At 53.5% G+C, this 26336-nt stretch overlaps 1 protein-coding gene across 1 annotated transcript in view; it reads right to left on the bottom strand.

Annotated features, from left to right (window-relative positions):
- Window positions 1-25625, bottom strand: part of TNRC18 (trinucleotide repeat containing 18) — a 37882-nt gene extending 12257 nt beyond the window's left edge. Inside the window, exons 1-15 of the mRNA XM_035548890.2 lie at window positions 25508-25625; window positions 23277-25085; window positions 20436-20538; window positions 20084-20289; window positions 19726-19872; window positions 19010-19194; window positions 17669-18092; window positions 16215-17162; window positions 15423-15598; window positions 14572-14708; window positions 14000-14128; window positions 11999-12173; window positions 10599-10962; window positions 7723-7998; window positions 341-580 (exon numbers count right to left, since the gene is read on the bottom strand). Coding sequence (XP_035404783.1) covers window positions 341-580; window positions 7723-7998; window positions 10599-10962; window positions 11999-12173; window positions 14000-14128; window positions 14572-14708; window positions 15423-15598; window positions 16215-17162; window positions 17669-18092; window positions 19010-19194; window positions 19726-19872; window positions 20084-20289; window positions 20436-20538; window positions 23277-24639 — 4873 coding nt within the window. The 5' untranslated portion in view covers window positions 24640-25085; window positions 25508-25625. The remainder of the gene's footprint in view (window positions 1-340; window positions 581-7722; window positions 7999-10598; window positions 10963-11998; window positions 12174-13999; window positions 14129-14571; window positions 14709-15422; window positions 15599-16214; window positions 17163-17668; window positions 18093-19009; window positions 19195-19725; window positions 19873-20083; window positions 20290-20435; window positions 20539-23276; window positions 25086-25507) is intronic.
- Window positions 25626-26336: the final 711 nt, after the last annotated feature.

Raw genomic sequence — 26336 nt, 5'->3', positions numbered from 1 at the left:
GAGAAATGAAACTCCTATTACTTGTAACACCGAAACTGAGACACGGGCAGAGATACAGGGTCTGGCACGGCAAACACGTGAGCAGAGGAAGAAACTCTCATTTTGTGTCTGTCTGGCTGGTTTCTATGGGGAAGCTGATGGAATGGGCTAACAAGAGGTTTTTCTTCTGCTTGGGTATCTCTGCTTCTCTGTCCCTGCCTGCAGCATCAGAACCAGGCAGCCAAAGGCAAGGACAGGGCACGATGTGTCTGGGTAACAATCTGCTTTTCTGCAGCACCGCTGGGACCTCCCAAACCTTCCACCTTGCCCCCCCAGCACCAACCCTAACCACGCAGCTCACCCATCAGGCTCTGCCGCTCCTCCTTCTTCTTCGCCTTCTGCTTGGCCTCCAGCTGGATGATGGAAAGCGGAGGGGGAACGATGGGGCTGGGCATTGCGCTGGCAGCAAACCTCGCTAGCAGGCCCAGGCCGCTCTCGTCAAGGGCAGGCGACGACAGCCTGTCGGTGCCGTCGGTCCCATAGTCCTCCGCTTCCTCCTCTTCCTCTTCATCCTCCTCTTCCTCCTCCTCGGAGCTGGAATCTAGCACGCAGAAAAGAGAAAGCCCATTACAAACCTCACGGAGTTGTGCACCAGCCACATTTCCACCCCAACCTCTCCTGCCGCTCCGTGCTCGCCTAAAGCAGCACTGAGCCACCCACGAGCCGAGCCAGAAGACGCTGGCCATGGACACACACGTGTCTCTGTGGCCATACAGCTGGCATCATCACCCTGCCTACCACCACCCCTGAAGGACACAGCAACGCGGGGATGGCCCAGAGGACCCATCCGAGGCGAGGGAGGGAAGAGCAGGGTGCTGGCAGGGATTTGAAAAGGAAGCCACGCACCCCTTCCCTGCAGCTTGCAGGAGGGATTAAAAGCTTAACTCCTCTGAAAATCCCAACCGGGGAGCTGTGGGATTCCCCTCCCACCCACCACCTCTTCCTCCAGCACAAAATCCGTCAGCACAATCAGAATCAGGGATCAGCACGGGAGGGGAATACCAGGGACCAGCCTGCGCCAGGGCAGCAGGCGAGGAGGACATGGAGGGGAGAAGGGGCAGGAGGCAAAAATGCAAAGTGGGGGGAGGAGGGAAGTAATAATTTGAAAGCGATGGGTTTGGAATGCAGGAGGAGGAAAACTGTATCCGCAGATGAGAAGAGACAAAGGGCGAAAATGACGTTTGCTAGGAGCAGGCTTCAGCAGTTGTGTTGGGAGATGGCAACAAGGAGTGTTTAAGCGCTCTGCCTCAAAACTCCCTGCCCTTCACTTCCCTCTCTACAGCTCAGGCTAGGGAAGCCCAGCTCAGGAAAGGCAGCATGAGCTGCCCACAGCCCGGAGCGTAATTCTGGCAAAGAAACCAGCCTCGCAGCCTGCCTCTGCTGGCACACGCAGAGCAGTGGGCTGGGATTTTCCTTTACAGGGTGTGCGCAGCAGGAACTCGGGGGCAGATGCTCTGAGAGGGGCCTCTCTCCCTTCCCCGCAGCACCTCCCAAGAGTCCTTCATCAGCCCAAAGGCAATTAATTTTAACACCGCCTCATTCCAGGTAGCTCTGGCGAGCACGAGTCACTACACAAAGGCACATATGCCACACACGTACACACACACACGCATATACGAGCACACATGCACGTATATATTTCGGTTTTTAACTGTCAGAAGTGGCTCCGGTAAAACAGATTTCATCTCTCTTGAAATTGAGGGCTTAAATAGGATCACCGAGGTTGCTGAAAGATTTCCACCACTAGCAGGAGCCCTGCTCTCCCCGCCTGAGCCTCCCCTGCCCGAGAGCTCCCTGCCAGCCGCTGGCCCCGCGTCTGAAAGCCAGCCAAATGAGAAACCAGATCCCTTCAAAATGAGCTGGAATGAACACGAAAATCCTTTTCTTTTCACTTATGCCCTCTGGGACAGATAAAAATGTTCTCAACACTCGGTTGTTAAAAAAAAAAAATACAATAACACAAGCGTCAGTTTTCCACTCTGGCTTATTTTTTCCGTGACATTAGAAATAACAGGAACATCAGAAAACAGTGCTCGTCTTTGCATTTTATCAAATGCAGTAATGGCCAGCTTTTTTTTTCCTTCACACAAGGAGAGCTTTTCTGCACAGCATACATCAGATAGTCACAGAATACTAATTCTTGACTGCATAGAAAGCCCTTCCCTGTCTCAGTCACTCAAACTGGATCCTTTTGATATGAAAATGCTACTAAACCAACAGTCCTGCAGTAAATACCGAGACATCCATACCCCTCTTCACTCCTTGCGTAAAAACCACATGCAAAAAAAAAAAACAATCCAGAGCAAATTAGGATCAGATTCCTTCCCCTAACACAGAAGGGGGCACAACTGCTGATTTTCTACCGTGTTTTGCCAAAAAGAAAACACATTCAGATGAATTTGGCTATTCTGAGGCGCAGAAGCCACCTGTCTGAAAGCAGCAAAGCCGAGTTCCTAAACCAGCTTTATTCCACTCAAAAGTGGGACGCCCCAACTCCCGCCACCAAGTATTTGAGACCCCCTCCTCGCATCCGGTTGGGCTCTGAAATTCAGTAATTCTCAGCAAAAATGAAAAAAAAAATTAAAAAAAACTAAAAATCAACTCATACAGCCCTTTGTGTTACACTAAACAGAGCTGGCTGAGCAGAGAGGATCTCGCCTGGGCAGGTAGGTAGAAAAACAGGCAGAAAATGGGGGAATTTTGCAGGAAAATCCCTCCACAACCTGTCCCACACGACCGCCGTGCAGCACGCTTCTCCTTCAGCACGTGAGGACTCCTCTTCCACAGCAGCCAGCATGGGCTCTGCAGACACGAGGGCACAGGGGTATCAAGCTGCTACCGTATTTCAAACGCACCAAGGTGAAACAGATTTAAAAGCCACGATGAAAGCGGCTATTACTCATGCCACGGAAAACGCGCGATCCAATAATGCACCCGGCGGTTATTCTAACCTCCTTCAAACACACGGTGTCACACTACGGAAAGACAACCGAAGATAGCCTCTCGTCAGCATTTTTACCAAAACGCTTATATTTTTATCTGCATGAGATTCAATTTTCAGCCTGAGGGGGAAAAAAAAAAAAAAAAAGAACATTTTAACACATTCCCAGCCTGCACCCACAGCTCTCTCCTCCTCCACCTCTCGCAGCGAGGGCAGCTCTTGTTAGCTCTGCTCTACATGCACAGCGCAGCCCGGCTCCTCTTCCTCCTGATTTCCCAAGAGACAAAAACCACCGAATGAAAAAAACCCAGCACACGTTTGGGGCTTCTCTCCAAATCCGTACACTTCTAAACTAAGTCCCCAGATTTATCTTCCTGGCGGCAAATAAGCTGCTGGTTCTCTATGGCCAACTGCATGGCTTCTTGGCAAGACTCATGATGCCCGTATGTAATCTGAAGCTGGAGTTTTACTCTTCTTGCACCTAAACTATGTGCAGGCTTAAAATGAAGCATACACAGATGCTTTAGACAACCTAAGTCTCAATTCTTTCTCCTGAAAAAAAAAAAAAAAAAAAAAAAAAAAAAAAAAAAAAAACACAATGGGACAAAAAACATTCCAAAATACTGTTTTAAACTGTAATTCTGTAAACACCGAGCAAGGGTGAGGAAAAAATATTTGAGGTTAAAGATCGCTTTTCTGACATTTTTAAGAGCATGTATATGCGTGTATATACCCACACATGCAACCACACACACACACACAATTCCACAGCCAAAACAAACAAAAGACATATTTAAATGCTATTGGAACCAGATGAACTGGAGTCAAAGATGACTTTTTTTTTCCAAAATTTTTACCTGCATTAAATTCAGAACCAAAACCAAATTAAAAATGCTAAACTTTCTCACTGCTTTTAACAGCTAAGCCACCGTGGCATTTTGTTGTAGGAGAGGCATAAATGAAGATGAACAGAAACTGGTTAAGCAATTTGGTTTTTAAAGACTGATGTAAACAAGGCGGATTGAGGAGGGTATGAAGAGGGAAGGTTTGGGAAGGAGGGGGGGGGAGTAAAAACACACACTTAAAAGAGTCATTTCACATTGTAAAAAAAATAGCATGATTTTTTTATAACACCAAGCAGGCCTACAGCATACAAAGCAGGCTAAGTACAGGCAGACTTTAGACAGCTACTGGGTCCTTGACATCTGATTTGTAATGGTCTGTCCAGATTCTGGAGATTGCTTATTTTTGAATTCCCAATTTAAGACTGTATTTTGTCAAGCAAACCAATTCTCATAATTTGAAGATTTTTTCCCCCCATACGTGCTGTGCTGCTGACTCCAGAAGTACTTAAAAACAACATAAAATATTACAACTATTGCATGGGATTGGCTGTATGGCGTAATAAGTTATCCCCCACTGTTTTGTCCACTGGGGTAAAATCGTCCTCCAGGTCAAGGAAAGGGGGGCAGGAAAAAGGCACTAATTTCTTAAGGAAAACAGACATTGACGAGGACGAAATGTAGGTCTTTGGTCCTGGGAAGTTCATGGCATTCGTTACCTATTCTGATGGCCTTCAGAGGTCCTAAGCAGCTTTAGCCTGCACTGGCAGTTTCCCCTTCAAGGTCACTGGATGAAACACCACAAGCTCTGTCCATTATCAGAACAGCAATGCTGTGTTTGGTCTGCAAGAAAGCAGTATGTCCTACCTCTTCTATCTCAAAGCAGACGAAAACAAGTTCTCCTGCAGTTACTAATCCTCTATCTGACACAGACAGTGGTAGGGACACAGCCACCCACTACCCTAATACCCAAACAGTCTGCTTTGTGGCCCAGAAACCTTTAAGAGCATAACCTTTGCAATGCTTCTCTATCTTGGATCCATCCGTAAAACCTTTCATTTTGCTGGGATAAGGGGTTCCCCAAAAGAAAGTCTGCAAAGAGTAAAGCAGTTCTGGAGTCCTCAAACACAGACACTCAAGCAAATCTTCCATGCAAAACTATTCATGGATAGAGAAAAGTCAAAAGTGGACAGCAATCATCTTCAAAATTAAAATAACCGAGAGAATGCAAAGAACTACGTGTCATTATTCACGGAGGTAACATCGAAACATCTGAGGCTGACAGATGACATAAAGAAAAGTTATTTTGCCTACCTACATAACAATGGTCAAGGTTCAGGTTCATGGCTAGTGACCCTCGCTGAGAAGTGTCTGCCCTACAACCAGCCAACCACTTTGCTTCTTTAGTGCAGCGTGAGAGCAAATGCAAGAGACCGACACAGACATTCAAAGCATCATGGATAGGGGCAGGGGTGAAAGGGTTGGTCAAGCAGCTGCAAGGAGAAAGCGAGCACTTCTAGAAAAGCTGAGGTTATTAATTGGTTTAGTATCAGGGAAAGCCATTAGAAACCCTATTACCCAAATATCCCTTCAAGTAATGCTTCTGAGAAAGAACTATAAACCAAAAATAAATAAATAAATAAAAAATCATTTGCAGAAAAAACAAAACTGTAATCAGTAATCCCTCCCGGCCTCCCTCTCCATGCCCACCTCCCACCCCAGGAGGTTTTGCATCTTTGGTTTCCCCACCATTAAATGACACCTCAGAAGGATTTACAATGCATTTTCCCATTTGTTCCAGATTCCCCAACCTCCTCCCATATCCCCTCCCCTCCCAAGACTTTATCCCATAAAACTGGGATAGTTTTTTGTGTTTTTTCTTTTAAAAAAGCAGACAGGTTATTTGAAAAATAGACAAAGCCAATTAGGGACACGTTACCTATCTGCTTACCTGGAGCAAAACCAAAAAGCAAACCCCCCAGAAAATCAAAAACATAGCACCTAAAAGGGACTGATATCCTCAAAATTTCCAACAGTAGCAAAATAAACAAAGAAAAGATGTAGAAAGGAACAAGGAAGGGATATCAAGCTGAACGGAAGTTAACGCACATTCTTTGTGGAAATGCGGCAATCTCACCATTACATGAAATCCACTATCCCCAGAACATTTTGGGTTCTCTAAGGAATAAATTTAATTTCTTTGAAACATAATTTTGTTTTTCTTTTAGATGCATCGGTGGGTCCAGCCCAGAATCAAATCAAACCAAATCAGCATTCTGTATCTTTCTGCTGTGTTTGATTTTTTTATCTTAAATTTTCTTTGGAGGATGGGTTTGGAGGGAAGAAAAAACAAACAGGTGCATGGAGGAGATTAAGACCAAAACCTAAGAAAAACAAAACCAAAGCAAAACTATCCAGCCCCATTTTCAATTAACAACTGTCTGAGCAGTGTGAAATACTAAAAGGCTTCTGCTGTGCTACATTCAGATCTGCCATGTAACTTAATGATAACAACTGGGGATGCTCTTGCTTAGCATTCAGCCCAGACAAGATACTTTCTTTTGGGAGCCGAGGGCTCATTAAAATGACCTTTCCCCATGATTATTATTTAATGAGTGCGCTCTAAAACAGAAACCCCTTGTGTCTCTGGAGGAAAAGTCTCAAGTAATCTCCTTTCCCACTGAAGTACTAATGACAGGCTGACAAAAAAAAGCTGTAATAAAAAAATATTGGGGTGAGGGTAGGGGATGGAAACCACAGACTCAAATTTAATGCAGTAATTGCCACATCCTTGAGCACTATGGGTTACGTCCAGGCATCTGAAAAAATTTACCACCCAAAAGGGGCATAAAAACTTGCCATATACATTTTGAAAAGTGAAGAAAAAAAATCTCTGGCTCTCGAATAATGGGGACCTTACACACAGCAGCCTGCAGCAGCAGCAATAAAGACTGAATTCCTTCACGTTTATCTGCCTGCCTTGAGAGAGTCTATCAAAAGAGGAAACAAGTTGAAAAAAAAAAAAACAAACAACAAAAAAAACACTTAAGATGAACAAAATAAAAATGAAATTAAAGGAGTGGGGGGTGGGAGAGAGGCCTAGGCTTTATTTGGACAAAGGCAGCGAGCGACAATTGCTAGCAGGGATATTTGAATAATAGAGAGTACCCAGACTAGGTTAATTCCAGTTCTACTCATGGGGAGTGGGAGCAGGAGGGGGATGCAGAGCAGGATGAAGTGAAGCGGCAACCTAATCGCCTGATAAGAGACACAGCAAGAGAGACAAGGTACACAGGTTTAGTTAAAAATGAACTTGATATGTTTAATAAAGCTTGGTATACCAAATTGCAGTACAAACATCAAGTCACACGGCCACACAACAGTATCCCGGTATTAAAAAAAATAGAAAAGAAAAAGAAAAGTAACTAAAAAAAAATTAAAAAGGCTTCTTCCAAACTGCTACAAGGCCCATGCCAAAATAAAATAATAAGAAATAAAATAATAATAATAACAGTAATAATAATAATAATAATAATAATAATAATAATAATAATATAATGGTGGTGGTGGCAGCAAGGAAGAAAGTGAGGGAAAAACTGAAGGGAAGGAAAGGAACAGGAAAGCAGGGAGAGGTGGACACTAAAACCCAGTTGATATAAAAGCTCTAAAAGAGCCAGCCAGTAATAATATCACAATGATACAAGTACAAAAAGATAAAAAATAAATGTCGGGCTGATAAAGCAGGCTACGCTGCCAAGAACAAAGATGGCCGCCCTGGCTCCGACCATCAAAATGGCTGACCCCAGCCCGCCAGGCCCCTACTCACCCCCCACCCGCCCACTCCCCCGCAGGCATGGCGGAGGGATGTGTTTGGGGTTGCGTTTGCTATATGCTAGTAACCTTGATCAAACGAGTCCTCCGAGGAGTCGCTGAAGGAAGATCCTGCCTCGGCCTCCCGCAGCAGCAGGCAGAAGGGCTGCTTCCGACCCACCGCCACCTTGGGCTTCAGCGGCCGCCCGGCCGCCGTGCTGCGGGGGGCCGCCTTGGGGCCGCCGGCCGCCCGGCCACCCTTCCTGGCCGCCGTGCTGTAGAGGCCGGGTGGCCGGGGTTTGGGGGCGGATGGGGGCTGTGCCGGCCACTCGTCCCTCAGGGATCCCTCCTCCTCCGAGTCTGTATCTGCGGTCAAAGCAGGCGGGAAGAACGTTACCTCAGAGAATGGGGTTGTATGTTTTTTTTGAGGAGGGTAAAGGGATGTTTTGGTCCATTTCTGCGTGAAGAGGCTTTATACCAGGAGAGAAAAGTGCCTGCATGAAGGACTGTGTGCTGCCATGTCCTCCCTGCCAGGCCCTCCATCACCACAAGTCTCACATGCAGCAAGCAGGAGCCAAAAAAAAAACAAAACATAATTATGTATTTCCTTCTTTCAGTTACAAATAAACACTCTCCATCTAGGCCAAATGACCCCCTTTCTCCCTTATGGCAGAATTCAAGGGCTGTTTTCAAATCAGAAGAAAACCAAGGTAGATGTTTCCATCATGAAATGTGCACCAAAGGTGATGTCAGTAAGTGGGCTCAAACTTAATCAGTCTCAACCATCATTATACTCCATCCTCTGACCTAAATCCTAACAGACCTAATTCAGTTTTCTACATAAACTGACTCTCTCAGAGAGTTTCTGACAGAGGCAGCCAGAGCAAGCCCAGCTGCTAAGGGGCATCAGGTCTAACTCCAAACCTGCCACCTCAGCTACTCAGCAACATGCAGTATAAAGTACACCAAAACACAGCAGGGATCAAGACTCCTTGGTTCACAAACCCCAACTTTACTCAGCTGCCCAGCTCTGCAGGAAGTGAGACGTTATCCAACGGTCCCTTTCCAGAATCTGATGAGTGGAACAAAAACGTACGGTGCCCCTGGATACAACAGAAGCAGGTAGGAACGGTCACATCCCAGCTCACAAACACACCATTGACTCGGTGTTATGGACACAGACTGTTCCAGCCTGTGAGCAGCAGCAGATGTTCTCCAGTATCAGCCCTGATTGCGTATCACTCCCACCCTGTCGTGTTGGATGTGGAGAGGAAGGAATGAGGGGTGGCAGTTTAGAAGGTCCAAAGCCCAAATACACAAAAGATTTTGTGAGTCCAACTTCCATTAAAACGTGTGGGAAGGGGATACTCATCTCGCCTGTCGGATCTATGCCCAAGGTTTTCAGGACTCCAGCTAGAAAATCATGAGGTTAGGAGGAGACACAAGCATTTGGCACCAGTTCCATTCTCCTCCTCCACAAGAGCAGCCCACCAGACACGGGAGGTGCTGCCATATGCTCGCCCTGCCTTCCCAAATCCATCATGCTTGAGTGACCAAATGACAGCCTAAGGCCCTTTCCCTGAACCTGCACACAGCTGAAAAAACGCGTATCAAAGCTGAGCCATTCCAGAGTCGGTTCCTCAGTAACAATAATCCTCTGCTCTGAGATTCATGTGGCGACAGGGGCACAATCCTACACCAGGAGACTCACTGCAGAGAAGAGGACTCAGACTGCAGCCCCCTTAGGTCTGGGAAGGAGTTTTTGATCTTGAAACCACAGCACCAAGTGCAAGGACACCGTGAAAGCTCCTTCTGCCAGCAAGGGTCTGTGCTTCCTCTCTGCCCTGCTTACCTCCCCATTATCTCCAGAGCTCCCAGTTGAGGAGCCTTGGGTTGGTTTCTGGGAGCAAAGCACACAAAAGCATCACTGCTGGGTGGTTTGTACAGCACAACCAGCCAAAGGCTGTGTTCAAGTCCAGTGGACACAATGGCTCCTATTTTACCATGTAAATGGTTGATTTCATGCCAAACATTTGTTCGGTTGGAGAATCACTAGCTCATCATCTTCCCCATTAGTGAAATTACTAAACTGGTCTTGCACTGCCACATACATTTGTTATGCATATGAATACCCCATAAGAGTTTTAACATGGGACTTAAATAGCTGCAAGCAAAGGAAAAGATACATATGTAAGCGAGCTACGACAATTAAACAACCAGGCCGCAGACCATAAACTCCAAGTCCTTCATGTGCTCTCTGCCCCAGTGTCTGCCTGAGCCATTAAAGACTCTTCTATGCCCGGTCCTATGACCTTCCCAATGCTACCTGAAATTCAGATTTTTCCTTCTGTAACAGTCTGCTCACTTCCAGGAACCTTTGCCTTGGGTGCACTTTGGGTGCCTCAGCACACAGGATGCCAGGGTGGAGATGAACCCTGACGAGACAAATGGGAAGTTTGTGCGCAGCCAGCCGGGAACCGAGCCATGACACTGGGAAAAGGCAGCAGGATGCTTACAAACACCAGTGCCCCCAGCAGGTTTTGAGTTCTCTAGCTACCCGTACAGTATAATCCTACCCAAGTCACTGAGGGCCTCTAACGTGAACTGCTAACCACCTCCTGAGAGGAGAGGCTGTGAGTACTCATCTGACAGATAGATGGAGAGTGTCTACTCCCACTCAAAGCAAGGACATGAGTTTATGACATTTTTCCCCACTGACATTCAGAACAACACAAGCCAGGAAGAAATGCAGTGATGTCTGCTACCTCTTGGATGGCAAGTTGCGTGGACATCTCCTGCTCACCCCAAAGATAAAGCAGCATTAATTAACCAAGGTGTAATTCACTGTTCACCTGTGAGCAAGACTAGACCCATCTCCAAGACCACTTCCAAGAGGCCACAAACCCCCACCATAAGCTCCCACAACATATTACACTGTAACAAGAGACAAACGGAGGATTACTTACTATAGGAGTAGCTGCTAACTTCAGATATTGCTGGTGAATGGGAAACCTTGAGCTGATTTTTGACTTTTAACCCCACCTCCATCTTCTTCATTTTGGCAGCCACTTTGTTTTTACCTTCCTTGGCCGTTTTCAATGACAGGCCCAGGTTCTTGGCCAGGCTCTTCTTCTCCTCCTTACTTGGCAGAGCCTCGTGAGGCGGCAGGTACCTGCTGCCACCTCCACCACTTTTCAGCTTCCCCCCAGAGCTGTCAGCAAACTTGAAGGGGGATTTGAGCTTGTCTTGTTTGGTGAGCGACAGGGCCTTGTCAAGCTTGCTGGCTAGCTGCTCCTGATCTGATGGTACCTTCTTTTTCTTAAGCTTTAACTGTAGAGGTGAAAGGAAGGGACTCAGGTTAATACAGAGCAGATATCATGGCAGGCCACAGGGTTTTTAACTAGCCCTCATTTCAGTCTCTCATGCTTGCCAATTAACAATGCCTCAAAAGGAAAATCTTAACTACCAGTTGCCCTAATCCATCATGGTACTAGGGAGAAGTAGCAAACGGTGCAGCTTCACCATTATCGAGTACAAAGAATCTCAAGATTAACTCAGAAAAACTGCATTTTCTTCCAAAACAAATACATTCACAAATCAAAATGATTTGGAGTTCTCTTCTTCTCACCTCCTGGTTTTTCGGATTTATTTGGGTTGGTTTTATAAGCTTTTCTCTAAAGGATTAAAAATCTTCTTCACCCCAAATTCCAGCCAAATACAGATTTCCATGTAAGTAACCAGCTACAGTGGCAGGGATGCCAAGAAGACCCAAATACCTCTTAGCAAGAGTATCAGCACCACTGCATTACAGCCAGGGCCGTTATACTCGTTCCCTATTTTCTGCTCCTTGAAAAAAAGTAAATTCACTTTACACATGCTACAGCTAGATAACAGCAGCTGTAACTCAGTACTTTGCCTGTATGCATTTTGATTTCAGCAGCAGCTTAAAGCTCCAGTAAATACCTCATTGCTTCAATAGGAGCAGAAGAAGAGCCTGCATTTAAAATAGCGAGCTCGCACTCCTTTGCTCAGAAAGTCAGTCCCCCACTGCTGCCTTCACAGCCAGAGGAATAAGGCAAACGCTCCTCTGAATTCAGAGCTAGTGCAACACTGCAATGCTCTGGCTGGCTCAAAGGTGCTCGCTTCTACCCATTACCAGACCTGCCCAACCTCCATATGCCAATGCTAGCTTTTGTGAACACCCCTCCACTGCAGAAAGCCCTCCCTTGAGGAGCATCTGAACTCAGGTGAATTGAGAGCAGATGCTGTAACATCAGGAGGAGTTATTCAGCACAAGCCAACGATGGCAAAATGGGAAAGAGCTGCTTTTGACCCGTGGCTCTGCATTCCCCATGAGGGCACTGACCTCGTTTGAAAAGCTGGGAGCCACATCGTGCTCTTCCCAGCTCTGATTCCTTCCTTTCATCTTGCCACTGCTGCTCTCCACATCCTCGTCCTCCTCTGGGAGGGCCCCCTTGTGCCTCTTCTTCATGCCCTCGCCAGTCTCAGAGTCTTCGGAGAGCAACAAGGACTTGCTCAGTCTGCAAGCCAAGCACAGGATGGGTCAAGGTGGGGGGGCTTTCTTCCCTGTGATCCCCTCCAAGCTCAAAAGTGAGGTTAAATGTCTCCTAGGACAGCAGGGACCCTCAACGGGAGCCAAATCCACTCTGCAGTGACAGCGGTTTGGACAAAGTGAGGGCCTGCCTCTTGTTTTCCACCAAACAGAGCCAAGGAGCCCTCCTTGCACACTCCTGGCCACCAGCACAGATGAGGTGCCTGAAATCAGAGATCTGCAAGATGGTCCCTGAAAGGAAGTGTCTGGAGTAACAGCCACTGAAAAGTGCCCAATTTGGTACAGATCAGCAGGGGGAAGGCTAGACAACTGAGCTGGCCCGTAGGTCTTTTCCCACCTCTGTTTTCATGGACTCTGTAGGTGCAGAGACGCCCGGGGAGGTGCCGCACCGCCTGGGCACCAGGCTGCTCGGGTATGAGCGAGGAGGTGGGAAGGAACCACCACGCAGGGAAGCATGGAGGGACAAGGGCACCGTGAGGACCAACCTGCTCAGAGGACAGGCAATCCACTTTACAAGCCTGGCCCCAGTGTGAGAGGCGTTTACAGTGTGTGGTTTTGGTCTCTCCAGGATTTGGGGGGGGGTGGGGGGGGGAAGGAGAGGATAAATAAATAATAAAAATAAAAAAATAAAAAAGTTATGTAGGTGAGACTAGAAGCACATCTTTCACTGCTCCCCAGCTGTCTCCAGAAGCTATTTGATGGATGGACAGATCCGTCAACACCTCAAGACCTCTACCAAGCCTCCATTAAAAGCTCCCTCACACGACCTCCTTCACGCTAAGCCTGCTGCCCACGTCAACACAGCCTCCTCAGCTTCCAGGCATCTCCCCTCCCCTCTGTCCAACACGAAAACCAACACCTCAGGCCCTGGGCCTGGCTGAGGGTGCACTTTCACCGCCCACAGCAGGTCTCTCTAGCATTCCTGCAGCATAGGGACGTGCACACACAACACGCTCATGCACGCACACAGGCACAACTCCAGCCACCTCCGGGCGCCTCCAGCCTGTCCAGCCATCCAAACAAGAGGAGCAAAACACAGAGCCACCGAGAGAACAGATCTTCAAAGACACGTGGTCAGTGGGAGCTGGGCACCTGAGTCTAATCTGTAGTCTTGAAAGGATGTTTGCAAAAATACGTAGCACCCAAGGAGGCAGCTCAGAGATGCCTTCCTTTTGGAGAGGCTTGGCCATCTACGGGTGGTTGGATGGCCAGTGGTGTTGTGATCCACACATCCAAACAAGAGTAGTTGGACTTGCAAAAGAGAAAAAAGCAGGAGAGAGAATGACCCAGACAATCGAAAGAGAGAGGTCAGGCCAAACCAACTCCCACTGATGGAAGGCACAGGAGATGAAGACAGAAGAAACGCAGCAGAAAGGCCCGAGAAAGCAGATAACCTAGCCCTGGTCCTTCCCTTTTTTTGACACCAGCATCTCTGCAATCAGCTCTGCAGCACCTGCACACACCGTCCGCCTTCCCGACAGCACACGAGGATGCTCCCCATCACCAAGAGCTCACCTCCAGGCCCAGCCGGCTGCTCCGTTACCATCTCACCGCAGCTCTGCTCTGCCTGCCCTGCCTGCACCCAGCACCACGGCCGCGTGCTCTCCCCACGGGGATGGAGGAGGCCAGCACCGTGCTCCCACCGCAAAGACACCCTCGCGTTAAACAACACCGCTGCTGCCAGCAGCCAGCCTGCCAACACGTCGCCCCCACTGCGTCCGAGATGCTCTCCCCAAGTGCGACCCTGTGCAGCGACCCTGCCATTTTCCCGGCTTCCCCAATTTCCAGCCTTACTTTCCACTCTTGCTGTCACTCTTCCCTCTCTCCTTAATGGGCGACAGAGCGCTTGATCCAAGTTTCCTCTTCCTGGGCCTTCCAGGGCCTCTTCTCGCCAAGCTTCTACTTTTCTCGTCATGCTTTTCCCTTTAAAAAAACCACACGCTTCACTGTTAACCAAGGCAACAACGAAAAAAAAAAGCAAAGGAAAAAAAAAATCGAATTTTGCAACCAAAAAAAGCAAAACAAACAAGAGAAAAAATAAAGCAAATAAATCCAAAAAAAGAAAAAGGGAAAAAAAATTGAAAGCAAGCAAGAACGGGAGCCAACCCAGAACCTTCGCCTGTCACCGAACTGCTAAACTGAGCTGCTGAAGCCAAGGTTGTCTCTAATACGGTCTCCCAGCTGCATTCACCAGTGCTCAGGTTGCTGTGTCACATAGCCTAGGAGTGTGTTGTGCAAAGCTCTGGCGAGCCATACCGCGAGGAGAGGAAATGGAGGGATGGAGGGCTGTTTTCTCTCCGGGACCAAGAGGCAGTGAAAGTGCCCAGCTGGAAAAAAAAAGACGGGGTGAACAGCCTGCGACTTACTCGGAGTCCCGGCGCCGCTGCAGCTTCACCAGCTCCCGCTGCTTCTCCTTGTACCGCCGCTGCAGCTCCGCCAGCCTCATCCTGTAGTCCAGCTCCATCGCGTCCATGTTCTCGATGGCTGATTTGATGGAGTACATCTGGGGTGGGGAGGAGAAGGTCAGGGCACGTCCAGGCCCCATCTAGTCTGGGGTGGCACACACTTGGGGTGACCTTGCAGCAGCCAAGATCTGTAGCCTGGCAGGGACACCCTCCGTGCTTACAGTGGAGCACAGCACCCTCGCCCCCACCCCAGAGCTGTACCAGAGCAAAACCAGCCAAGCAAAGATGCTCTGTGGCTTGCGCATGGGATGGTAAGAGCTGTGAGGGACAGCAACCCTGGGAAATAGCCTACAGCATAACATACACCCACGGAGTCTCTTCTCCCTTATTTAAAAAGGCACATCAAAATATTCCCTGTTTTGGAACGTTTACTCGCTGGGTACAAAATAATTTGTCAGTCTCTCCCCTGGGGAAGAGTCAGGAAAGAAAAAGAAAGGAAAAATACCCTGCTGCCACTATCTTTGCTTATCCCCCCCCCGCCAAAGTGCTAAGATACGAGTTCCTGCTGGCTCTGTATTACAGACACCCCTTCTAGGGCTGCGGAGGGCCCTGCTGAGATCAATGGTGGTGGTTCAGAAACAAGGGAGGAAGCTGGATGGCAGCTCGCTGACTCCCGCTCAGCTCCCAACGCAGAGGGAAGTGACAGCAGATTTCGCTGGACGCACACGGGCGACGCGAGCCGGGTGCGAGCTGCGGCCAGCGGATGGATGCACTGCGGCTTTTCGGGCTGAGCCGCGCTAGGAGCTACTTACGGGCTCATCTTTCTTCTGCATCCAGCTGTATTTTTTGTTGGGATTCAGCTCTCGAGGCAGCCGGATGGTTTTCAGACTTTCCATAAAGGGGGTGGAAAGTACTTCCATGAGCATGTGGGTGCTGGCAGCCAGCAAACTCTCCAGCGTTGGCCGGACAGGGAAACTCTCTGGACCTGCTGGGAAGGACAGGGGGGGGGAAATAAAAGCTACAGAGGTTCATCCTGCAATAGCAGCCCCCCAAGGAGAGGCTGATGCCCCTTTCTGGGCCATGGCAGCTCACGTAGCCTCCCTGATGCCCCCGACCCCCACTTGAGATCTCCCGTTGTACCCAGCCATAGCGCAACTGGCAGCTCCCACCACGACTCGCCTCAGGAAGTTACTGGAAGGTGAGATCTTTTCAGGACCTGCCAAGCTCTTGGAAAGCATCATCTCGAGCTACTGGGGCCTCCTGTGCCAAACCCCGACAGACTGCAGCCTCGGTGCCTGCCAGAAGGGTGTTACCCTGGCAGCTCCGAGCAAGTGGGGCTCTGTTTCCGCTACGCATACCACAAGCTGTCTAGACACGGAGAGGGCCTTTGGAAGGGGGGAGCAGTCCAGAAGCCGCTTGCACCTCGGCCTACTGCAACAAAATCCTTACTCCAACTCCTTCCAAAGTGCCAGCTCCTCCTGAATTTCGGGGCATCGCTCCTCGCTGCATGGCTGAGGGTGCGAGAGACCCCACCTGGGCCTTTGCACACAGAGCGCAGGGAGACCCGACCTAGCCCAAGGCCAGACCGCACCCTCACGACTTACTTTGCATTTCTTGCTTCCGTTTCTCCAGCTCCATCTCGGCGATTTCACTCAGCAGAGTGATCCCCTGCAGGAAGGAGTGCTCCAAGGCCTGCTCAGGTAACACCTCCATCTTCACCTGGGATGGGGCGACGCTGGCAGTAGTCAACAAGGAACAAGCCTGAGGCATTTCCGTGGCGGCCACCAGAGCGTTCATCCCAGCCAGCGGGTCGCCCGGCTTGATGTCCAGAGCTGGCATTTGGCAAGAGATCGCCTCGTCCGTGTAGGAGGGGATCTCCGGCCCCTGCTCCCCCTCCTCGGGGGGCAGGCTGGGGAACTCCCTGCCGCAGGGCACGTCGGCGCTCTGCAGATCCATGGCTACAGAGGCCTCCTCCCGCTGCGGCGTCAAGTCCATCTCGGGCGGCTCGGTCTCCGCGTGCACGAGCGAGCCGTCGTAGTCCATGTGCACGGAGCAGGCTTCTGCTCCGCTCCCCGTCTCTGCCGGAGCCTCTGCTTCTGCGGGGCAGGCCACGACCTGGTAAGGAGGTGGGCAGCTCTGGAGGTCCTCCTGGTCCTGCTCCATAGCACCCAGGGCTTCACCTTGATGCAGGAGGAGGTTGCAGTTGTCCACGTTCTGCACCGGGACGGCTGCGGAGGCGGCAATGTTCAGGGCCCCCATGTCCTGCTCGCAGATGCCTTCTTGGCTTTCCTCCATCTGCACTTCCGATTTCACCCGCTCTTCCAAGGACTCCTCTTCTGCCGCCGCTTGGATGGGTTCTAGCATTTTGGACGGAGACAGGTGGATGGGTTTGACCTCTGGGGAAAGCTCCATGTGCTCGGAGCCTTCGGCAGGCAGCGGGATGTCAGGAGCCAGGCCGTCCGCATCGGACGCTGCGGTGGGCTGGAGGAGGTAGGGATAGTGTCTTCCGAAGGAGGGAGGCAGGGACTGGAATGGATATCCCGGGGGGATCTCTACAAGACATCAGGAGGGACAGGCTGTGTAACGGCCGGGTCTCCAAAGCAGCCCCTCTCTCACTAAGGCATACAGAGGGGTTCCCTTTGCTTCCATCATCTCTCAACTCTTCCTATTCTCACATGGTGGCTGCTTGGGCACCTCTCTCCTGGCCACGATGCCGCCCTCTGCCTCAGGCAGCAGCACCCCAGACGCCCCCTCTGCACCTCCCCAGCACTCTCCTGCAGCTGGACCCCGCATCCTTCTCCCACGGAGACCTCAGCTCTGGAGGAACCAACCTGGGCTCGACCCAAGGGAAGAGGAGAGCCCTCAGCACCAGGTGCCCCTACAACCCCAGCATCGATCCCAGCCCACCACACCACCCCGGCCATCCCTCTCCCCTGCCTTTCATAGAGGAGCGACGTGGTTTTCTCTAGGGGAAGGGGTGGAAGCAGGAAAGAGCCGAGGAGAAAAAGGGAGGCAGGCACGAACACACCGGGACTCTGCCAAAGCAGGGCTCTCTTACCTGGGAACAAGGCCTGAAACGGACCGGCAGCCTCTTTTTCCAGCTCCAGGTCTTTCTTCTCCACCGTCTCGGGCGCCTCTTCCTTTGGAGGGATGGCAGGGGCAGGGGGCGGAGAGGCGGGGGGCGGGCTGGAAGGATGGGAGCTGGGGGTGGCGGGGTAGGAGTAGGCTGGCTGCGAAGGTGGCTCCTCCATCTTTTGGATCACCTCAGCTTTGAGCACAGACACGGGTGAGGCCCTGGGAGAGAGGGGAGGTGGACTCACAGCCTTGCTGTAGGACGTGGAGGCGCTGGGAGACAGCACAGGAGGTTTTCGGTGCACCAGTCCCGGGGCAGAGGAGGAAAGGCCTGATTTGGCACTGTCCAGGCTCCGCTTCGTCACCTTCTCTTCCATATCCGCTCGCTGCTCGGTTGCCTTCAACCTCTCCTGCGACAAGAACAAGAGTAAAACTCAGCACGGCATCTCCGCCTGCTCCTGGAAAGCGGCACAGGCCCACCGCCAAACGAGGCCAAAACCTCATCGTATCAAATGCGGACTGCAATAAAACACACGCTCCCGACTGCGACACCATTTTTATGCCAATCTGATGGAGGGCGGCACTGATCTCAAACTACCACTTCCTAAGTGCCAGGGCGAGAAGAGTTCAGGTGTTCAGAGCTAGGGAAGGTCTCCTGAAACACCTGAACGACAATCTGCTAGGATGCATCTGCAGGAACAGATGTAGATTCCTCATCGTGAGGTCTGTAATAGTTTTCTTTATGAAGCCCCAGCTCCAGGAGCCATGTGAAGGGTGTCTCAGCTTTCAATCGCAACCAGAAAGAAGTGGTTTCTATTTCTAAGCCTCCAGACTGGCAAGCACACATGTAAAACGAAGGCCGAAAACCAGATGACCACTACAAAAAAATTAACTGGGTGCAAAACACACCCAAATGAAACCTCCCGACTGCCAAAACTGCCTTGTGAATGGGAGCTGCCTCCAGGACCCAGATCGCTGCCAGCATCGCAGCTGCTCCTCTGAGCTGCCACAGGAGGTTTGTTTGGAGGGGACCAGGGATGAAACCACCCAGGTCAGAAACGATCCCAAGGTTGGAATAAAGGCCATGCGCCACTGGGCAGCTCTCCTGACACCACTGCTCAAGGGCTTGATGCCAAACCCCTTTAAAACCACCCCACCTCTGCAAGCTGCACTAAATACCGCAGCTCCTGGGGACTAGGACTGGATTTCTCAGTGCACCCCTGCCATCGAGACACCCCTGCCACACCTGCGTGGCTGTGCTCTCCCCCCCCAGACCCCCCAACTCGAGGCTCTTTCGCCTCCAAGCTGGAAGCTCCCGAGGACGTACCACGAGCTGGGCGCTCCTCTGTAGCTCCATGGCGTGGGCCGCTTGCTGCTGCAGGATGTACAGCTCGTGCTGCCGCAGCAGCTGCTGGTGGGAGAGCAGCTGGAGCTGGTGAGCGTGCTGCAGGGAGCTCCTGGTCGGGGGGTACATGGCGGGCCACAGCGGGGGTGCCCGGTCCATCAGCTCCGCTGGGGAAATGAGCAGAGGCACAGTCAAGGAGGCACGAGGACAGGGGTGGCTAGAGGGTTAGAGGATTCAGGGTTGCTCAGGGGAAGGGGATCTACCCCAGTCTCGCGGTGTGGGGATGCCGAACATCAAGCTATGCAAGAACACAACCAGAAATGCAAAGGGGAAAGCGTGCTGTCTTGCTCTCTGTAGCCCCACTCCCACTGATGTGTAGGTCCTGGGGGTCTCTGACTTGCTTTGTTCTCTATTTTTCTCTTGCTTTGCTCTCTATTTGTTTCTATGATTCTAGGCAGCCTTGGCTTGCCCGTCCCTGGCTGATCCCAAGAGCAGATTCTCCTAACCGAAGAGCCAAACTCCATGAGCTCCTCCACACAATGAGAAGCCAGTGCAGGAGACGACACATTTCCATCTCCAAAACACACCTACCAAGAAGCTGGTTCACACCCACCCGAGAGCTGCGGCTGCTGGTCCCCACGGGTATGTACGCTCCCGTCTAGCCACCTCCACAGCCACCTCCCCTCCTCGGGACTTACCGAAGTGCGGTAAGTGCTCGCTGGGGATCACGACAAGCTGCCCTGACTGCGGGTCTCTGGCAAACTGGTAGGCAGAAGGGAGGGCCCCCCCCATGGCCGGGGGGAAGCCTGGAGTCATGCCCTGGTGCAGGGAAGGGTGGCCGAGTCCTGGAAGAAGGAACAGCACAGTCACAACTCAAGGGACACAGGCAGCTCCTACCCATGCAAGAAGCCACCCACCATTTGACAGCTCCGAAACGCCCCCTGCCCTATCCCCTACAATCAACGAGCAGCCTCACCGGGCGCTCAGCGATACCTGGCAGTGGATCATAGCGGTGTGGGCACCCCGTGGACACGTCGCTGCCTCCAGGGCACTCACCGTAGGGGTGGCCGGCCAGCCACATGGAGGGGCTCCCCGTCCGGGGGAGCCAGGGGTGCGCAGCCAGGTGCGAAGCCGGGTCTGCAGACCAGCGCCCCGAGCCCGCCAGGGCCGGGCCTCCCGTCACCATCAGGTTGGAGTTCAAACCGTTGGTGGCGCAGCCGGAGGGATGTATCCGGGCGAAATCTGCCAGCTCCTTGCTCTCTCTGGTCACGGGGGAGGCAAGAGGGAGAAGGAAAGGCTCAGAGTGCTACAGGGCACAGGGGTACGGGCCAGCTTGCAGAACAAGCGTGGTCCTGAGCGTGGCTCGTGGCAGCCACGGCAGGAGGCCCCATTGCCCTCCGAGCCTCACCTGAGCAGCTTCTCCTGATCCCGCTCCAGCCGCCCTGCCAGGAGGTGGCTGTCCCGGTGGCGGCTCCTCTCGTCCCCGCAGTCGTCTTCCGAGCGTCCGTGCCCTAGGAGACACCCAGCGCCATCAGAGGCGAGCAGCAGCCCAGGACAAGCTCTCCCTCCCCAAGAGTACCAGGTTGAAGCCCTGGAGGACATGGCAGGGCTGCCTACGTGACCAAGACGCTCTCACAAAAGGGATTCCTGGGAGCATGCAGTTACACCTGGCTCGAGGTCCGTATTTTCAAGCCATCCAGGGACTGACTCAACACCTCTGCCCACTCTCCCAGGACAGGAGAGCCTCCAGCCTGGGAGCAGCAGGACCAACAGGACCGTTTTTGCCGAAGGACAGTGGTGGATTTCCCATCTCAGAAGGGGACAAGGCCCGGCTAAATCCCTGCATCAAACCACACGGTCATGCTGAGCACATCTCACAGAGGGGGATTTTAGCTGTGCCTCTAAGAGGCTCCTTCTTTCTCATAAACCAGACTGGGTGTGCTCCAAAGCCCTGTCCCTCTGCAGCAGGCAGCAGCAACGCGACAGATGCTGAGAAAAACAGCGAGCTGCACTCTGCAATCCAACCCCTTAGCGGGCATCTGCATCCCCCTCCCATGCCATGCAACAGGAAAGGGTCCGGTGAGGCAGGGGCACAGATGGCAGATGAGGGCAGGAGTCCAAAGAGGGGGCTGGATGTTTGGATGAAGAAACGGCTCGTCCAGAATCCTAAAACACAGCCTGGCAGGGCAGCAGTTGCGTCTGCGAAGGGAGGAAGGAGCACACCCTCAGCTGCTTCTTGCTGGCCCTGCTCGGACCAGGTATTGTGGCCCCTCTCATTTTATCCAAGGTCTCCAGCTGCCTGATTTTAGGCTTTCTTTTCCCTAAGTACTCTCTTGTACACACATTTCTTCCACATTTCCCTGTCCGTGCTATGGTTGGGTGACCCCTAAATCCCAGCCCTGCTTGCAGCGAGCTGCCAGATGGTCTAAAGGGACACGAGTGGGTCCAGGAGGAAGCTGCTTGCTTCCCCCCAACTCTGGGTGCTCCCTGCCAGCACATCTCCTGCCTGGACGATGCTCTGCACCCTGCGGGGCTCGGTGGCCTCGCACAGCTGCACCCTGGCCCCCGGCTCTGGCGTCTGGATAAGGTTTGGCACAGGAGAAAGCCTCCCGTAACATCAAGTCCGCGCTGCTGACAGGCAGCCTTTTAAAGGAGGTCTCCGCTGTGTATTTCCACAAACCTGGACAGCCCACGGTTTTTTGCTGTCAAGCCTCCAATTCCCTCAGCTTTTACTGTCAGAAGGAATCCAGGAACAAGGCAACATCTCGCCCGGCTCCTCTCCCCAGGCTCCTGCCACGGGCTTCAGGCAGAAAGCAAAGATGCTTTAAACACCGGCACACGCCTCTCCGTCCCAAAGGACTTCCCAGGGTCAGCAGCGGTCCCCAGCCAGCCGCCAGTGGCTGCTCCTCTCTCTCCCATCCATATTACTCGTGATCTGCTGTTTGCAGGCGGCTCTATCGCCCTGTCCTCACCCCCCATGCGCACACACCCTTTCTTATTCGTGCAGCTCCTCCCCAGCCCCTGCCCCGCTAGCGGGACGGTCCCTTTTCTGTACAGACCGCCGATTGTCCCGGCGGTGAATGATCATTCTGTCCGCATACACGAACATGACGCACGGCCCGCATAGAAAAATGCAATCAGTTATGCACAGAGGAAAGGCTCAGGCCCGTTTCCCTGACGACCGATGCCCGGCACTAAATACTTGCATTTCACTTGCCAAATACTACAGATTAGCCAACTAAAGCCTGCTTTCTCCTTCTTAAAAGGTCTAAACATTCAAGCACCGTCCACCCTGCGCAAGCAAGCTAATGTTATTAGATGAATATCTCCTGGCACACAACGTGGGGGGGGCAGCGTTTGGGGGGGGCGAGAGGAGGAGAAAAGCAGTCTTGTGTTCTGTCTGAAAGCCAACTGCATCCCTTAGCAACAGGCCTGGGGGCCTGCCAGAATCCAGCCCTTGTTTGCAGCCTTTTAGTTCGGCTCAGTAAATTACATTTAACGCAAGCCGGGAGGGTCTGGGCGATGGAAGGGCTGAACAAACGGCTCCCTGTGCTGCCCACGAGCTCCTCGGGCGGCTCTCGAGGGCGACAGGAGGCGATGGGAACGCGGAGAGGGGCTCGGGAAAGGGGGTGAAGGTTTGGGAGAGGGGGGTGACGGGAGAAAAATGGGAAAAATGGAAAGGCAGGGACCGCGCGGCGGGCGGGACGCGGGCTGTCAGCTCCCACGGCGGGGAGCTCGCCGGCTGCCAGCTTTGGCACCACTCCATGCACTAACGGGAGTCAAACCCACGGACAGGGATTGCTGGAGGTGGACAGAGCTGGAAAAAGGGTGTTGGCAAGGAGTTTCCCTTCCTCCTTCCCGCTTGCATGGGTGGCTGAGGTCCCAGGCCCAGCCAGCAGCCTGTGACAGGGCCCAGCTTGGCTTTGCCGCAGACTCGTGAAGCTCTGGGCTTCGGTTCAGCGCCGCTGTAGCTGATGGTCCCTGGAGAAGCCAAACTGCACGCGGCAAACTCGTACCAGTGCCACTGGAGCAGGGACGGTGCAGCCACAACTGCAGCCCAAGGATGGGGACAGGACCAGCACGAGGAGGCCCACTTTGCCGTGGTTTACAACAAAAACTTGGCTGGGAACAGGAAGCAAAGGGAGGTGACGATGCCCAACTCAGCTCACACCATGCAGCCTGCGTTGGGCTGCTCTACCCACCGAACAGATCCGTGCAAAGAGCCCCAGGACGGGTCTGGGGAACCCACCTTTGATGCTGCTGAGGGACAGCGAGCGATCCCGGTCCGCCAGGCTGGGCGCCAGCTTGCTGCTGCTGCTGCTGCTGCTGCTGTTGTCCTTCTGCCGGGCCACGGCCACGGCGATGCCGACGGGCAAGTGCCTCACCTCCACCTCGCCCTGGGAGCTGATGCTCTCACGGCCGAAGGATTTGGCACTCTCGGGTCTCTCGGGATCCCTCTTGAGCTGCTTCGCCGGCTGCTGCGCTAGCAGCTGCTGCACTTTGGAGGTGCCGAGCTGCGAGGAGTCCAACTTCATGTTGCCCAAGCCGCCGAAGGGGCTTTTCTTGCCGCAGCTCTGCCGGGACGCGGTCTCCTTGGCAAAGCTGCCGCTGTACTTGATGAGGCTCTGCATGGCCGAGCCTTCGCCGTGGGACGTGGGGTGGAGGACGTCGGCAGCGCCCCGCGAGCCCACCACCGAGGAGCGCGGCAAGCCGCTGGGGTCCAGGTAGACCTTCTTGGCCTCCTCCTCGGCCCGGGTGACGTGGTTGTGCTGGGCGGCCAGCACGGCCATCTGCGTGGTGGCAAAGTTGCCCATCTCAAAGGGCTTCCACTTCTGCTCGGGCGGCTTCAGCTGGCCGTGGTCCAGGTGCTGCCGAGAGGAGTCCAAAGTGCCGTAGACTTTTGCTGCCTCCTTGGAGCCGGAGCGCTGGAAGCGGTCCCGCTCGCAGGGGCGATGCTCTGCCTCCGGACTCGGCTTCAGCAAGTCCTTGGAGGCCAGGAACTCCCTGCTCTCCGGAGAGCCCAGCCCTGGCCGGTTGAGGAAAGGCTCCGAAGCGACCTGCCTCTTCAGCGCCATGGAGTTGGCCCTGATCACCGAGCCCTTCTCCCTCAGCGCCTCCATCCTTTTGGCATCGCTGTGGCATGAGAAGTCCTGGGACAAGAGCGTGCGGGAGGCGTCCGCGAGGCACCGCTCCGTGGGCGACTGCAGCACCCCCACCTTGCCGAGGTCCTTGTCCTTCGCCTTGTTGTCGCGGGCCTGCGAGGCGATCTGGATGGGCCCGCTCCTCTCGTCGTAGGCCTCGACCGAAGGCACGAAGGTGGGGGCGATGACTTTGTGCTCCCTCCCCAGCTCCTTGGCCGGCGGGAAGATGGTGTACATGCTGGAATGGACGGGCTGCGGGGGGAATGTCGTGGCGGGCGTCATCTTCCCCGGCTGCGAGGGGTGCGGGGACGGGCAGCTGCAGGAGACGTGCAAAGCGCCCACCGAGGGCAGCAGGGGCTCGCCCCGCTTCAGCCGCTCGGCGTGGGCGTGCGCGGAAGGCCTCATGTTCTCGTCGTGCCGAGCGGGGTCCTTGGCACAGCGGTCCTGCTCGGCGCCCAGGACCTTCAGCATGGGGTCCCCGCCGCCGTTGCAGTTGCTGAGGGACGAGCTCTGCAGCGGGTTCTTGGACTTGGGTTCCCCGCCGCCGCCGCCCCGGTTTGGCAAGTGCTCGGCCAGGAAGGGCGAGAGGCGCTCGCCCACCTTCACCGCCTTCTCCACCACGCTCACCTTGCGGTCGCTGTCGGGCTTGGTGTCCTGCGTGAGGTCTACCACGCTGCGGGGCCGCGGCTCCTCCTTCGGCTTGCCCTCCTTCTTGGCGAAGGGCAGGGAGAGATCGCTCCGGCATCCCCGCTCCTTCCCGCCGGGGTCCTTCAGGCTTTCTTTCGAGCTCTTGTGCAGCTGCCCGAGGTCCTTCTCCCGGAGCAGGGTGCTCGGCGTGTGGCTGCCCGCCGTCCTCGAGAGGGGCGGCTGCGGGTGCAAAGCCGACTGGCCCGCGTGGCTGGACAGGTAGAAGCCATCTGCGGAGCAAAGGCAGACAAGATTACCAGGGCAGACAAGATTAGAAGGGACAGGGGGGCGGTGGCCAGCTGGGAGGGATCGGGTTTTGAGGATGTCTCAGCAGTGAGTCAAAGAGACCAGGAAGGGCCAGGGCAGAGGAGATGGGGTAGGAACCTCTGAAAGACCCAGGTGGGACACGGGACAACCCCGTCTGCTGCACACCGAGCCTTCTGCTGCAGCAGCATGCAGGAGCTGCAAGGCGCAACCCAGCCACGTTCCCCACAGCACAGCCACGTTCAAGACCTCAGAATTGCTAAAACCCAAGAAATATCCCTTAGCGATAACCCCAGGGGGTGCAGCTCTCCCCTCGATGTCCCCTATCCCAAAGGTGTTGAGTGCTGTGGGGCGGACAAGGGGAAGGACAGGCGGGACCCCCACTCACCTTTCTGCGACTCAAAGAGGCTGTGCTGACCCAGCTGGGCCAGCAGAGGACTGCCGGCACTGGGGGGCTCGAGGTGGCTCAGGGGAATGTACGACGGGTAGAGCCCGTTAGGCAGATGGGAGAAGCCTGCAGGAAGACGGGAACAGAAGAGGGAAACATGTTTCAGCCACGCCGCGTTGGAACGAGCCCCGCAGGAGCACAGACTGTTGGGGCTGGCGGTCCCTCGCGCGCCAGCAGCGGGGGCTGCAAGGAGGCACGTGGCACAGCAGGCAGGGCACAGCCTGTAATGGGGGGCACTGCTCGTGTCCCCCCCCCCTTTCGGCCACCCGCCTCGGGGTCCCCCAGCTCGCCCCTCGCCCGGCAGCACCTCTGAGGGACCCCAAGCCGGCAGCCGGTGCGCTGCGAATCCAGGGTGCTGCTTTCTGGGCACAGCCTGACTCCGCTGCAAGTGGGCCCCCCAGCAACGTCCTCATGCGAATAACCAGCTGCAGCGTTGTGTTGATGAAGGCAATCACAGTAATAGCAGTAATTAAAGCAGCTCTTGGCTACAGGCAGCAATTCTTCTGCAACACTGCCACCAAACGGCACCCGTCCGATACTGCACACCCCAGCACCGCGCTCTGCCCCATGAACGTGCTGAAGCAGGTTCCCAGGTTGTGCCACCATTTAAAGACTGGATAAAAGCCATCAGGAGAGCCTGAAGGAGGTGGTGAAGCCCTCTGCAAGCTTCCACCCTTCCTCTCAGATCCCATTAGCAACAAATTCCCCCCGAATGCAACAATCCCACTGAAAGCAAGCAGGCAACGATGAGTTTTGTCAATAGTCCCCC

The sequence above is a fragment of the Cygnus atratus genome, chromosome 15, assembly GCF_013377495.2.
Source record: "Cygnus atratus isolate AKBS03 ecotype Queensland, Australia chromosome 15, CAtr_DNAZoo_HiC_assembly, whole genome shotgun sequence".
NCBI lineage: Eukaryota > Metazoa > Chordata > Aves > Anseriformes > Anatidae > Cygnus > Cygnus atratus.
The sequence above is the reverse complement of the archived record's forward strand: the minus strand, read 5'-3'. Positions and strand labels throughout refer to the sequence as shown.